The sequence below is a fragment of the Thalassophryne amazonica genome, chromosome 8, assembly GCF_902500255.1.
Source record: "Thalassophryne amazonica chromosome 8, fThaAma1.1, whole genome shotgun sequence".
Classification (NCBI taxonomy): Eukaryota; Metazoa; Chordata; class Actinopteri; order Batrachoidiformes; family Batrachoididae; genus Thalassophryne; species Thalassophryne amazonica.
This window is the reverse complement of record NC_047110.1, coordinates 86,641,292-86,655,190: the sequence shown is the minus strand read 5'-3', so window position 1 is coordinate 86,655,190 and position 13,899 is coordinate 86,641,292. Positions and strand designations below refer to the sequence as shown.

Genomic DNA, 13,899 nt, shown 5'->3' with positions numbered 1-13,899 from the left:
GACTAGCACAGGAATTGTGAAAAGACGTGGACATCAGCACTTTTTCCGACACATTATGACAGACGTGCGGAGGAGTTCGGCGCGTCGTGGTGCAGCCGCTCAGCGCAAAGAAACGCCGTGATGAAGCCTCACAGGACATGTTGGGGCTTGTCGAGCTCAAGCTCAATTTCTTGGATATTCACACGACAGAAAAGCAACTGGAATCCGCGTCCCTCGGCTTCTTTTTCCATGAAAAAAAAAACTCCTGTAACAGTGGAATGTGCCGGAAAAAATGCTGATGTCCACGCCTTTTCACAATTCCTGTGCTAGTCAGATGATATACCGGATCAAGACAGCGTCCAGTTTAGAAATGAACAGCACATTTCACTGTTACAGGAGTTTTTGTCATGGAAAGAGGAACAAAGGCGGAGGAATTCCGCGTGTCGCGGCGGAGCTGCATGGCGAAAAGAAACACCGTGATGAAGCCTCACAGGACATGTTCTGGCATGTTCAGCTCATGCACAATCACAATCGGATATTCACACGACTGGAAAGCAACCGAAATCCATCTGAAATCCACCTTTAAGCCGTCCTGTGAGACCAACACCGAGGTGGTTTTGTCCCGCGTAATGAACGGCTCCGTGGCGCGTCCCTCGGCTTCTTTTTCCATGAAAAAAAACCTCCTGTAATGGTGGAATGTGCCGGAAAAAGTGCTGATGTCTACATCTTCTGCCTTTTTGTGAAAGTCAGACGAGGTCCCGGATCAACAAAGCTTTCATGTTGGAAATGATCTGGTTGTTTGTGCGGGTTGTCAGCCTGTCCATCGGCGCTGGGAACGCGCTGCGCTCTCAGCAGTTGTGGGCCGTCCTTAAAGGGGCAGTAACACTCCTTAATCTGTTTAATCCCCATAAAATCGTCCCTGAAAGCCATATTAATTTTTCGAACGGTGTCCACCTGGAGGTCTCTTACAGTTTCTGGAAAAAAATTGATGCAGCAAAGCTCCAAATCGTTCAGACATTTATTCGCAATAAAAAGTAGACGAGAGGGGTGGACCACACCTCACTCAAAGCCTGCTCACAGGCGAATGACGCAACCGACAGGCATGAAAAAACTCACGCATGCGCACGAGGGTTCAAGCTCGGCTGACGCAATCACACGTGATTCAAATCCATACGGTTTTTGAAAAAAAAAAATAAGGTCGGATACTTTTCTAACAGACCTCGTACTTGGGCTTTTGTATTAATGCAAATGACTGACACAATCAGTGCTGGAGCATTAATGAATCTTAAAAAGTACTCTTAGTACTCAGATGTGTTGAGGACTTGTGATGATGAATATCTCTTCTGTTAATGCCCGTTTCTGTCCGTACAGGAGGTTCTCTGTCTGGAGAGCTGGTCACTGATGAGGAATTGTTCATCCGCTGGTTGGAGATTGCAGCCTTTCTCCCTGTTATCAATTTCCACACACCGCCGTGGGTCTGCGGAGAGGACCGGGTATACAAAAACCTTTTTTTCCTTTTTCGTCAAAAATTATAAATCCCTCATTTTCAGACCCTGCCTGTACTCCCAGACCGAGGTGCCCTGGCAACGTAGTGCACATTCCTTTCCAGACTTGATAACAAGATTTTCACATTGTGAAGATTTACACTTGGGACATCGTGTGAAGCGATGTGTGAATCCTGCTAATTAGACAGATTAAAAGAGCGTGAGCAAGGTTATGGTTTCTCCTCATACTGACTTTGTATGTAAAGATGCAGTGGAGCAAGAGTTTATGAACCCATCCAGCCTCACCTCATCTGTGAGGGCGAGTGCTGAGAAGTTCCCACTGTGTTAGTGAGAGGGTCAGTGTGTTTGGAAGCGGGGGGGCATGGCTGCTGCTGAGTGCTGGATTATCAAAACCTAAGAGTGGCGTCTCCACACTCCATCTCTCACCACTGGAAATCAGGAATGTTCATATTCCACGCCAGGAAACCCAGGTCTCAAAGAGTCCGGAGATAAATAGCGATGCTGTTCACAACGTAGGTTCCAAGCTCAGGTTACGAAAATAAATTCATTTGATGTTTCCAGGTGGGCTGTTTTTCTTCTTTCATGCTTCTATCAATAGGAGTGATTGTTGGGACCCCACCCGTTGTCACCTGTGGTTAAGAGTCCATCTGTTCTGCATTATAATTCCTCTTCTAGATTTATCGTGTCGTCTCGCCACTGCAGCAGGAATGATAATGAATCTGAGGACAAGATTTGGAAAATATTTAAGAATTCCAGGCGTTTTTGATGAGGATGACGGGGTGATGGCAACCGAGTCCTGGGCAGAAAAAAATGTAGTGGTTGTGTGACAAAGATAAAAAAAAATAGGCCTTTTCGATTGCTAGACATTTGACAGGAGTAATGTTTTCCATTTGGGCCTCTCATGGCCTTCTGACAAACTGCTGCACATCCACTGATAAACTATCTTGCACTTATTTTAACCTTAAATGTGACGCATCTTTACATCTTTACTGCGCTGACTTGACAAGTCGCGGTGTCGACTGCAATGGATTCAGATCACAATAAAACCTCAAACCACACACATGCCTGACTTCTCAAATCACAAGAGTGCCGCAACTTCAAGCTCATTCCTACAAATGTGCTCCATCCCATCTCGTAAAAAGAGATTTTGTGTAGATGCGGTCAACTTTTGTTTTTGTCAAGAGACTCCAGAGATGATGTGACCCTTCCAGGAATGTTGGAGGTGGTTGGCCAGGAGAAAGACTTGGACACTGTTGAACCACTAAAATCAACACTGCCGGTCTAAACGTCTGTCGTCTGCATGGAGAGATGGCACAAATGTCTTCAGCAGACATTATTGTTGATACTCGTTTTAATTCAAAATCCTTGTGGTAGATAATTAGGTTTTTGTCGGTCAGAGTCACTCATTTGCTGCAGATTCTGTTGTGAATATACTTTGCCGGATTTTAATAAAAGATGCCTGTGGCTCTGAAAGAAAACAGAGCACAAAGCACAATGGCACTCAGAGTGCAAACCTCAGCCAAAGTACTGGTCCACTCCTCTATGATGTGATTTTAGTCATATTTGTTATAGCACAGTGAGTCCATGAAAACACTGGTTGCAAACCTATTTTTTCTTGGAGACCCCCCAAGTATCTAAAAAGGCTGCCCCCCGCACACATGCAGAAGTACAACCCCTGACAATAATTATGGAATCACCGGCCTCGGAGGATGTTCATTCAGTTGTTTAATTTTGTAGAAAAAAAGCAGATCACAGACATGACACAAAACTAAAGTCATTTCAAATGGCAACTTTCTGGCTTTAAGAAACACTATAAGAAATCAGGAAAAATAATTGTGGCAGTCAGTAACGGTTACTTTTTTAGACCAAACAGAGGGAAAAAAAATATGGACTCACTCAATTGTGAGGAAAAAATTATGGAATCACCCTGTAAATTTTCATCCCCAAAACTAACACCTACATCAAATCAGATCTGCTCGTTAGTCTGCATCTAAAAAGGAGTGATCACACCTTGGAGAGCTGTTGCACCAAGTGGACTGACATGAATCATGGCTCCAACACAAGAGATGTCAATTGAAACAAAGGAGAGGATTATCAAACTCTTAAAAGAGGGTAAATCATCACGCAATGTTGCAAAAGATGTTGGTTGTTCACAGTCAGCGGTGTCTAAACTCTGGACCAAATACAAACAACATGGGAAGGTTGTTAAAGGCAAACATACTGGTAGACCAAGGAAGACATCAAAGCGTCAAGACAGAAAACTTAAAGCAATATGTCTCAAAAATCGAAAATGCACAACAAAACAAATGAGGAACAAATGGGAGGAAACTGGAGTCAACGTCTGTGACCGAACTGTAAGAAACCGCCTAAAGGAAATGGGATTTACATACAGAAAAGCTAAATGAAAGCCATCATTAACACCTAAACAGAAAAAAACAAGGTTACAATGGGCTAAGGAAAAGCAATCGTGGACTGTGGATGACTGGATGAAAGTCATGTTCAGTGATGAATCTCGAATCTGCATTGGGCAAGGTGATGATACTGGAACTTTTGTTTGGTGCCGTTCCAATGAGATTTATAAAGATGACTGCCTGAAGAGAACATGTAAATTTCCACAGTTATTGATGATATGGGGCTGCATGTCAGGTAAAGGCACTGGGGAGATGGCTGTCATTACATCATCAATAAATTCACAAGTTTACGTTGATATTTTGGACACTTTTCTTATCCCATCAATTGAAAGGATGTTTGGGGATGATGAAATCATTTTTCAAGATGATAATGCATCTTGCCATAGAGCAAAAACTGTGAAAACATTCCTTGCAAAAAGACACATAGTGTCAATGTCATGGCCTGCAAGTAGTCCGGATCTTAATCCAATTGAAAATCTTTGGTGGAAGTTGAAGAAAATGGTCCATGACAAGGCTCCAACCTGCAAAGCTGATCTGGCAACAGCAATCAGAGAAAGTTGGAGCCAGATTGATGAAAAGTACTGTTTGTCACTCATTAAGTCCATGCCTCAGAGACTGCAAGCTGTTATAAAAGCCAGAGGTGGTGCAACAAAATACTAGTGATGTGCTGGAGCGTTCTTTTGTTTTTCATGATTCCATATTTTTTTCCCTCTGCTTGGTCTAAAAAAGTAACTGTTACTGACTGCCACAATTATTTTTCCTGATTTCTTATAGTGTTTCTTAAAGCCAGAAAGTTGCCATTTGAAATGATTTTAGTTTTGTGTCATGTCTGTGATCTGCTTTTTTTCTACAAAATTAAACAACTGAATGAACATCCTCTGAGGCCGGTGATTCCATAATTCTTGCCAGGGCTTGTATAAGGTGATTCCCAAGGGTGGGGTGGGGGCGTCCCCGGGTTGGGAACACATTTTGTTTAGCAGGATCCAAACTTTTATCTGGATCTGCACTATCTGTCTATTTTCTTGCCCAAAGAAGTAAATCCTATATGGGCCCTCAGGTCTCTGGGTGCTTATCTCCAGATTTCATAGCATCAAGCAGATGAGCGTCTACCGCTCCTCCTGGACGGGACACCAGTCCAATGCAGGTTACTTCCCCAGCCAAGGCCAGTACCCATTTATAGCTGGGTGGTCTGAGACAATGCAGATTAAGTGTCGTATCCAAGGACACAGACAGGTAGCATGAGAAGGATTCGAACCCAGGTCTATATATTGACAGACTAGCTCTTTAGCCACTGAGCTAACTCCTTCTTGCCCAAAGGAACAGCACCCCCCCCCCCCCCACCACCACCACCACCAAAAAAAACAGTGTATTTTAATACAAAAAAAGAAGAATTAAAGTTTTTTTTTTTTTAAGTCCTTATGGATTTTTTAAAAGTTATTGTGTGTGATTTATTTTTCTAATTTCAAAGTACAACATTAAGTCAGACAATGGAACGGCAGATGACAATGAAAACAAGTTTTCCTACTTTGGGAAAATAAAACTGTACAAGTTAAACATACAGGATTATTTCACTCATTAGCACTTTCCACTTGAAGTATTATGTATGTGGGTGATTAGCAGCCTTTTGTGGGGTGTGTGTGTGTGTGTGTGTGTGTGTTTCATTATTACTCTGGCAGCTGAAGTGATCCCAGCTGTCAAACCTAACTATGCACTTTTTGTCACATTTAGTTTTTCTGTTTTGCCTCCTAGAAGGCATAAATATGGGGAGACCGACATGGATTGTCACATCCACGTCTCCAAAAATGTTACTACTTCATGCCAAACAAAGAACATTCCCATACAAGAAGCAGAGAGATGTGCCACTCTGTATTCTTGTGTGACTTTCCTCCACACAAGAATACACGAAATGTCTATTTAATCTGATCGGTTCTCCCTCTGTAGGTGCTAAACCTGACTCGGGCCTACATAGCCTGGCACCAGGACTTTGTGGTCCCTGTCATACAAAAGTATGCTGAAGAGTGGCGGATGACAGGAAACCCCATCTACCGGCCAGTGTGGTGGCTCAGTCCAAGAGACCCCGTGACCTTCACCATTGATGACCAGTTCCTCCTTGGAGACGAGGTGACTCAGTGAGAGGAGGGGTTTGTGTTTCTTCTGTCAACGTCTGTCCATTACATTGGATACTGACATTAACGGATTGAGTGGGCGATCAATGGTATTTACTGTTGCTTGTGCATTATATAAGTTCAAAATGTTTGGCTCCACTGTACAAAATAGTGTATTTTAATTAACTTATTTATTTTGGATGAACAAAACATCACAGTTATTGTTAATACAATTTTCAGCTCTGTAGCGAGTTTTCTTCAGTGGATGGATACATGAACATTTCCATCCATCCATCCATCCATTTTCTTCCGCTTTATCCGGAGTCGGGTTGCGGGGGCAGAAGCTCAAGCAAAGCCGCCCAGACCTCCCGATCCACACACACCTCCTCCAGCTCCTCCGGGGAACCCCAAGGCGTTCCCAAGCCAGCTGAGAGATGTAGTCCCTCCAGCGTGTCTTGGGTCTTCCCCGGGGCCTCCTCCCAGTGGGACGTGCCCGGAACACCTCTCCAACGAGGCGTCCAGGGGGCATCCGAAAAAAGATGCCCGAGCCACCTCAACTGACTCCTTTCGACGTGGAGGAGCAGCGGCTCGACTCCGAGCTCGCCCAGCCACCCTGCGGAGGAAACTCATCTCGGCCGCTTGTACTTGCGATCTCGTTCTTTCGGTCATGAGCCAAATCTCATGACCATAGGTGAGGATCGGAACGTAGATCGATCGGTAAATCGAGAGCTTTGCCCCCCTTCTCACATTTCCAAGACATTGAATATGTCTTGGACTTCATTTACATCAATTATTAAGATACAAACAGTAGCAGTTCTCAAAAAGTGAGTCACTGTGCAAGAAGAGGACTCGTGAGGGAAGCCGCAAAGAGTTGTTATTACATCAATTTTTCCTCATTGAGACAGCAGTTCCTTTTTTAGAGTGTGGGAGACACAAGCCTAGATTCAATGTTTTATTATTATTATTATTGTTGTTAAAATCCTTCTCTGTTCCACTCTACCGTGTAGCTTTTGCCACCCCCAGTTTCTACAATCACAGCCACAGAAGTCTATAAGTCCTGCAAGTTGTCTATGTGTCTTGGTAGCTTCCCTCACTAGTCTTCTTCTAGAACAGTCACTCAGTTATTGAGAAAAGCCTACTGTAGACAGATTTAGCATACAATACCATACTGTTTGCATTTCTTAATTATTAATATTAATGAAGTCAAAGATACACCCAGTGACATGGAAATGCTCATGTATTCATCTACTCACCCGTCTAAAAAAAACTGCCTGTAAAAGTGACCATCTGTATTAAAAATAAACCTTATTTTGTCCATTTTTTATGCCACCTGAAATGGTTGTAATTCTTAAATAGTTAATTCAATGCACATCTTGATTATTTCATTTAAATTGCACTGTGGTGGTGTAAAGGACCAAAAGTACAAATAAATAGTGTCACTGCTAAAATACTTATGGACCTGACTGGCCATGGCTGTGAAACCAAGCTCATGACACATGAACCAAATCTGACTTGATGTCTTTCTAATTAATCTCTCCAATGACTGGATTAAGTTTTACAAAAATGTGTTGCTGCCCATTTCCAGGTCCTGGTGGCACCCGTGGTGCAGAAGGGGGCAGTGGAGAGGGATATCTATTTACCTGATGGGGGCTTCCAGTGGCAGGACAACCGGAACGCTCAGGTGTTTGACGGCGGGACGATGCTAACGAACTACCCTGTGGCCTTGGAGGAGGTGGCTGTTTTCTTACGGAGAAGCTGAGTCAAAGATCAGATCGGCCAAAAGTTATAATATTTGTGCTGTTCTCAACTTGCACTTTTCCACAAAAGACCACTGACTCTCAGAGTCCTGTCTTGATTACATGTAGAAAGACGTTTTTTTTTTTTACTTGCACTTTACAATTTAAGATGATTTGTATTTTGTCCCCTCTGTGATAGTTTTTCTTCTTTTTTTATGTTAATCGGTTTTACCTCGGCTGATTTGTTTCCAGACTTTTCAATCGTAAGGAGAAATCTGTGTGTTTACATGCTGCATTTCTACAGTCTTCAAACATTTAGTTGCTGCTGGCTCTCTTGATAAGGAGGAACAAAGCAAGCCCACCTTGTTTGCTAAAAAAAAAAAAGAAAAAGAATTTGAATCTCTCAAGAAGACCAAATGAAGATATGCAAGGACAAAAGGAAGACGTTGGAACTGGCTTTGTGAAACAAAATGCTTTTCGGATGGAATATTGCTGATGGAAATGGAGACGGACGCATCGTTGGTACCGTATGTGTTGCTCACTTATCGCAGAAGGTTTTACTTGAACTTCTCAGACCGAAGGGCTGACATTTTATGAATGTACCTCAAGTTATGTTTTTTCTGTTTAACAAGGTGGTCACCGTCAAACACAGAAACTTATCTTCCTTTAGCACTTAGTACTCTTAAAATGGTTTACTTAATTTATCAACATACCACTTTTGTTGGACACATCTGAATGTCTCTTAGTACTGTAAACCAGATGCACTTGAGGCCAAGTCACTGTCATTGTAAAGTTTGGCTGTATTAGCATTTATCAGCTACATGCTACCCACTTACTAGCCTGCTAGCTTAACAGGCTGTTTAGCTTTGTAGGATGTTTCAGGTTGTTGTTTCATAAGTGACTAAACATGTTATAAGAGAAATAAGAAAAGATTTTGATTGGATCTTGCCACATAGGTAGAAATACAACGCATTCATTTGTTTGATGGGAATATGCTCTTGTATGTTTCTTAGATTTACCAGAAATGGTTGACAGAGTAGTCTCACAGTGGCAATTTAAGATACACCTCGAGGAGTTATTTAAATTCTCTTCTTGTGTCCCACTTTTATCACTTTCTTTTGTTCAGTAATGACAGTTGTGTGTTAAAGATCTCAGTTAGCTTAAATCCTAACTGGATTCTCTACATGGGTGGCTCCAGAAGGGTAGCCAGTTTGTTTGGCCACACCAAAAATTTCAAATGAATTATTTGTTTCTACCTCAATTAGTGGTGAGTATTTTAACTGCATGTTCAATCTAACTTGTGTCGCTCAGTTTTACTAAGAGCTCACACTGATTTTGAATGGTTTGAGATCTTGAACTGCAAAGCATTGTCGGACCCTTTGATGTTGCATACAGTCGACTAAGGCAAGCTTCTTCCTATGTGCTGAACCAGAAAATGGGTAGATGATAACGGGAGCTTGTAGCAGGTTGTTGATGTGGCAGTATCATCTTGATTCTTAGTATCATACTTTATGTTGACTGTATGAATGAATGAATATTTGATCCATTGGTACTCAAAGTAACTTTACACTTTTACCTTCTCTTATCATGCCCCTGTTCTGTGGAATGATCTCTCTGTGTCAATAAAACAGTCAGATTCTGTAGAGACTTTCAATTCCAGACCTAAGACACATTTATTCTCCCTTTCGTATGGCTAGCATACTGGCATAGTATGGTACTATGCCTCCTACCCTTTTAAATTCATTTTATTAGTGAACTGAGCGGGTCTCGGCCTCAACTTTAGCTAAAGTCTGGGACTGTTAGTGAAGCTTAGGGCTTGTGGCAGACGATCACCTTTAGCATTTCTTCTACTTCCCTGTTGCTTAATGCTGGCAGTTATACCTTAAGTATAGTTTTTCTGGCCAACTCATTCTGTTTTCTTTTTCTGTCTGTTCGAGATGCGGCTGGATCCACGTGCTGTATTGGATGATTTCTGTGGTGGGTGCTGGACGGACTTTGCTGTAGGAACAGATCCAACGAGTGGCTTGATGACCCCAGATGATGGACTGGATGCCTCCATGGACTCGCATCAATTGTTGTTGTGTTGTGTTCTGTATTGTAAACCTTTTTGGTAGAATGGCCCTTTCAGTCTGGTCTGCTTGAGGTTTCTTCCTCAAATCATCAGAGGGAGTTTTTTCTTACCACTGTCACCTGTGTGTTTGCTCTAGGTGTTGGTAAGGTTAGACCTTACTAGTGTGAAGTGCCTTGAGGCAACTTTGTTGTGATTTGGTGCTATATAAACAAAATAATTTGAATAGAATTGCATGTGCATGCCAGTGCCTACCTAAAAGTATTTGGCTCCTCATGTGGAGGAAAGATATTCACTGAATGACAATGTTCACTGCATTCTCATTCAGGGAGGTCTTGGTATATAAATCAATCCTCTAGATTTCTGAATGCCAGCACCTGTGTTTTGAGTTATGAGCCAAATAGTGATCAGTTTGGTGGCACTTTTGAAACCTTGAACCATTTTAGAAACATTTGAAATAGACAATGTTTTGAAATGTTTCAAAACTTACTGTCTTGAGGTTTGTACACACGCAGTTGTTCAAACATTGTACTGAAGCTACTATAAATGAGATAAGTCAACATATGATCGATGTTTTGAACTTTTTCTTATACTCTGTTTTTGATCATGATTGCAACCGATGGATGTTGGATGTTGAAACCGTTATCCTGGGTTTTCCAAGCACAGCTCTGTCTTGACACTTTGTGAATTGCTAATGCTAAACTCATAACATTACCAGCTCAGCTGTAAATAGTTTGCCTGCTGATCATCATACACTAAAATTTGTGTCAGATTAATGTTCGCTGCAACAGCAATGCTGATTGGCTTTTTGTGAGAAAATGAAGGCCACAGTCTTCTTTAACTGAACTTTGATTTCACCATATCTATTGGATGCCTTAATATAGGTCTATCCTAAGATACAGCCAATACTTAGCAATATTCGATCTAATCCTGAAATGTGCACAATCTGCCTCCTTATCAGGCCTTAATTTTTATTAATTCCAAACCAGGTAAAGGCCACAGCCCCTTTGCAGAATCAATGGATACTCTGATTGCAGCACTTGAGATGCTGAGTGAGGAATTGTAGTGTCTGGGTTTGAGATTATCCTGGATCAACACGAAGATTCAGGATTTTAATGACTTTAATGAAGTGTATCTGTATGTGACGAAAGAGTTGAACTTCACTTATCTCGGCTGTGACAAACGTGTCTGTGGGTCCTCGGTCTTTGAGATCGACAGGTGCCTGGGAAAAGTTTATGGAGTCATGAGGTCACTGGACAGAGGTGTTTAGCGATGCCGATAGCTTCACAGGCGAACAAAGGTCCAAGTCTTTAGGATCCTGGTGTTGTCTGTCTTGCTGTATGGTTGTGGATCTTGGACACTAACCAGTGACCGAAGTTGACAACTGGATGTCTTTGGTACTAGGTGTCTTTGGGGGATCCTTGGGTAATTCCATTTACACAGGCGACTGAGTGTTGAGGACCCCAGTAGCTGGAGAAGGCAAAGTTGACACCCATGTTTCACCTGGCTGCAGTAGATAGTTATTTTAGAGATGTGGCAATGGACCGGTTGTCCATCTGGGTGGTTGCCATCCAGGACCCAAGGTGGTTCTGTGGTGTTGTGGATGCAGCAAAGTGCAGCACCAGTGCATGCTCCCAGACGTGGCTTGTTTTGAGTTGCTAGCTGCTTGGACACTGCTGCTATTTTCACGAATGTCTACCATCTGTAAATTTTCATGGGAAGTTGTTGTTCATGGAATAACATAGTGTAGTCCATTTGCACACTGTGGAGGTAGTAGATCATCCAGGTACCGGTTCAACTACTGCTAAATGCCTGCAGAGTATTTGGATACCCTACACATTATGACAAAATGCTGTCACTTTACTAAAGCATTCACACATTTTATAAACAATAAAGATTATTACTGCCATTTAAGAGGTAGATGCACATAAATGTACAAGAGACAAGAGGTCAGGCAGTTAAACAGATTATCTAAAGTGACAGTGTGTAGGATTTATTGCCATCTAGTGGTGAGGTTGCAGATTGCACAGTTACTTTATCAAGAAGGTGAGCCACATGGTAGCCTTCATAAGCGTGTGTGTGTGTGTTTGTAGGGGGGGCTCCCATGTAGATATGAAGGGCTCATTCTAAGCTTATGAAAAGACATCAATTGGCTATTGCAGCTAATTATACAGCCACATCATCCTGGTGCTCGAGTTGCCACACTAAGAAACAGATGGTCATGAATGGTATATTCCATTTATGCTAATAAACACACTTAAATCCTACACAATGTAGCGTTACGTTGTCACCCTGCTACTCACATTTTTTAAATCCTGGAGCCATCATTGTTCTGAGCATGTTAACTAGATTGCATTTAATTTGTGGTTGGAGTCAAAATGCTGCCTGCTGTGCAAATGTTTTATTGCTGTACATATGGTTAATTAGTTCACAATGCTATTGTATGATTTTATAATGTTTCACTAAATGCCAAGTCATGTCATTGTCTTTACTTTTTGGATTTGTTTGTTACTGGCCAGCAGCAATGATACAGACTCGTTACCACTAACCGACTGTAAGTTTACTGTACCCACGGACACACTCAGGTCAACTGAAACGTATTAAATCACCAAATGTCTTAGTGCAACACAGTATGTTGTGAACACACCGACGTCTTAATCTCTCCCTGAGCTGAATGTACAAAGGACAAACTGTGATTTGCCTCACCTAGCCCTTGATGTAAGCAGCTTTTCTAGATCCCACTTCTAATACTTTGATGGAATGTTGTGTGTTCACATTTAATTTGCAGGAAAAGGTTTGATGTGCGATTCCTTCTGTCTAAAGGCCAAGCAAACATGATGTCACGTGCCTTAATGTGCCACTCTTAAAATCTGGACAGCATGAGAGTCTGGATGATTACAATATCAGCAATGTACATATTACGATGACTGTGCCATTACAAGTGTTTTTCTTTTCTCTTCTGTAAATCAGAGAACTTAGAATGACAAATTTGCAATAAAGTTTACATTTTCTTACTTTACTTTTGTGAATTATGTTTGTTAAGAGAAGTCCTATATAGTTCCTGAGGCCTACTGGTGCTGCTGTTTATCCCCAGATTCTGTAAAGCAGCGTAAGCAGATGAGCATCGAGTTTCAGCAAGTGATGGTGTTCTTAGCAGGTGAACCTCAATTTAAGTGTCAGTCTACAGTGCATCCCGAAAGTATTCACAGCGCTTCACCTTTTCCACATTTTGTTATGTTACAACCTTATTCCAAAATGGATTAAATTTTTTTTCCTCAAAATTATACACACAATACCCCATAATGACAATATGTAAAAAAGTTTTTTTCTGAGACTTTTGCAAATTTATTAAAAATAAAAAAAACCTTAGAAATCACATGTACATCAGTATTCACAGCCTTTGCCATGAAGCTCAAAATTGTGCTCAGGTGCATCCTGTTTCCACTGATCATACTTGAGATGTTTCTTCAGCTTAATTGGAGTCCACCTGGGGTAAATTCAGTTGATTGGACATTTTTTGGAAAGACACACACCTGTCTACAGATAAGGTCCCACAGTTGACAGTGCATGTCAGAGCACAAACCAAGCATGAAGTCAAAGGAATTGTCTGCAAACCTCCAAGACAGGATTGTCTCAAGGCACAAATCTGGTGAAGTGTACAGAAGCATTTCTGCTGCTTTGAAGGTCCCAATGAACACAGTGGCCATCTATAAATGCAAAAAGTTCGGCTCCACCAGGACTCTTCTTAGAGCTGGCCGCCCGTATAAACTGAGCGATAAGGGAAGAAGGGCCTTCGTCAAGGAGGTGATCAAGAACCCGATGCTCACTCTGTCAGAGCTCCAGCATTCCTCTGTGGAGACAGGAGAACCTTACAGGAGGACCACCATCTCTGCAGCAATCCACCAATCAGGCCTGTATGGCAGAGTGGCCAGACGGAAGCCACTCCTTAGTAAAAGGCACATGGCAGCCCGCCTGGAGTTTGCCAAAAAGCACATGACGGACTCTCAGACCATGAGAATTTTCTGATTTGATGAGACAAATATTGAACTCTTTAGTGTGAATGCCAGGTGTCATGTTTGGAGGAAACCAGACACC

The 13,899-nt window shown here is 42.0% G+C and overlaps 1 protein-coding gene across 1 annotated transcript in view; it reads left to right on the top strand.

Moving 5' to 3' along the window:
* The window catches only part of si:ch211-236l14.4 (SITS-binding protein), a 73,451-nt gene extending 65,281 nt beyond the window's left edge, over positions 1-8,170 (top strand). The window contains exons 8-10 of the mRNA XM_034176883.1: positions 1,351-1,472; positions 5,837-6,016; positions 7,586-8,170. Of these exons, the coding sequence (XP_034032774.1) occupies positions 1,351-1,472; positions 5,837-6,016; positions 7,586-7,759 (476 nt within the window). The 3' untranslated portion in view covers positions 7,760-8,170. The remainder of the gene's footprint in view (positions 1-1,350; positions 1,473-5,836; positions 6,017-7,585) is intronic.
* Positions 8,171-13,899: the final 5,729 nt, after the last annotated feature.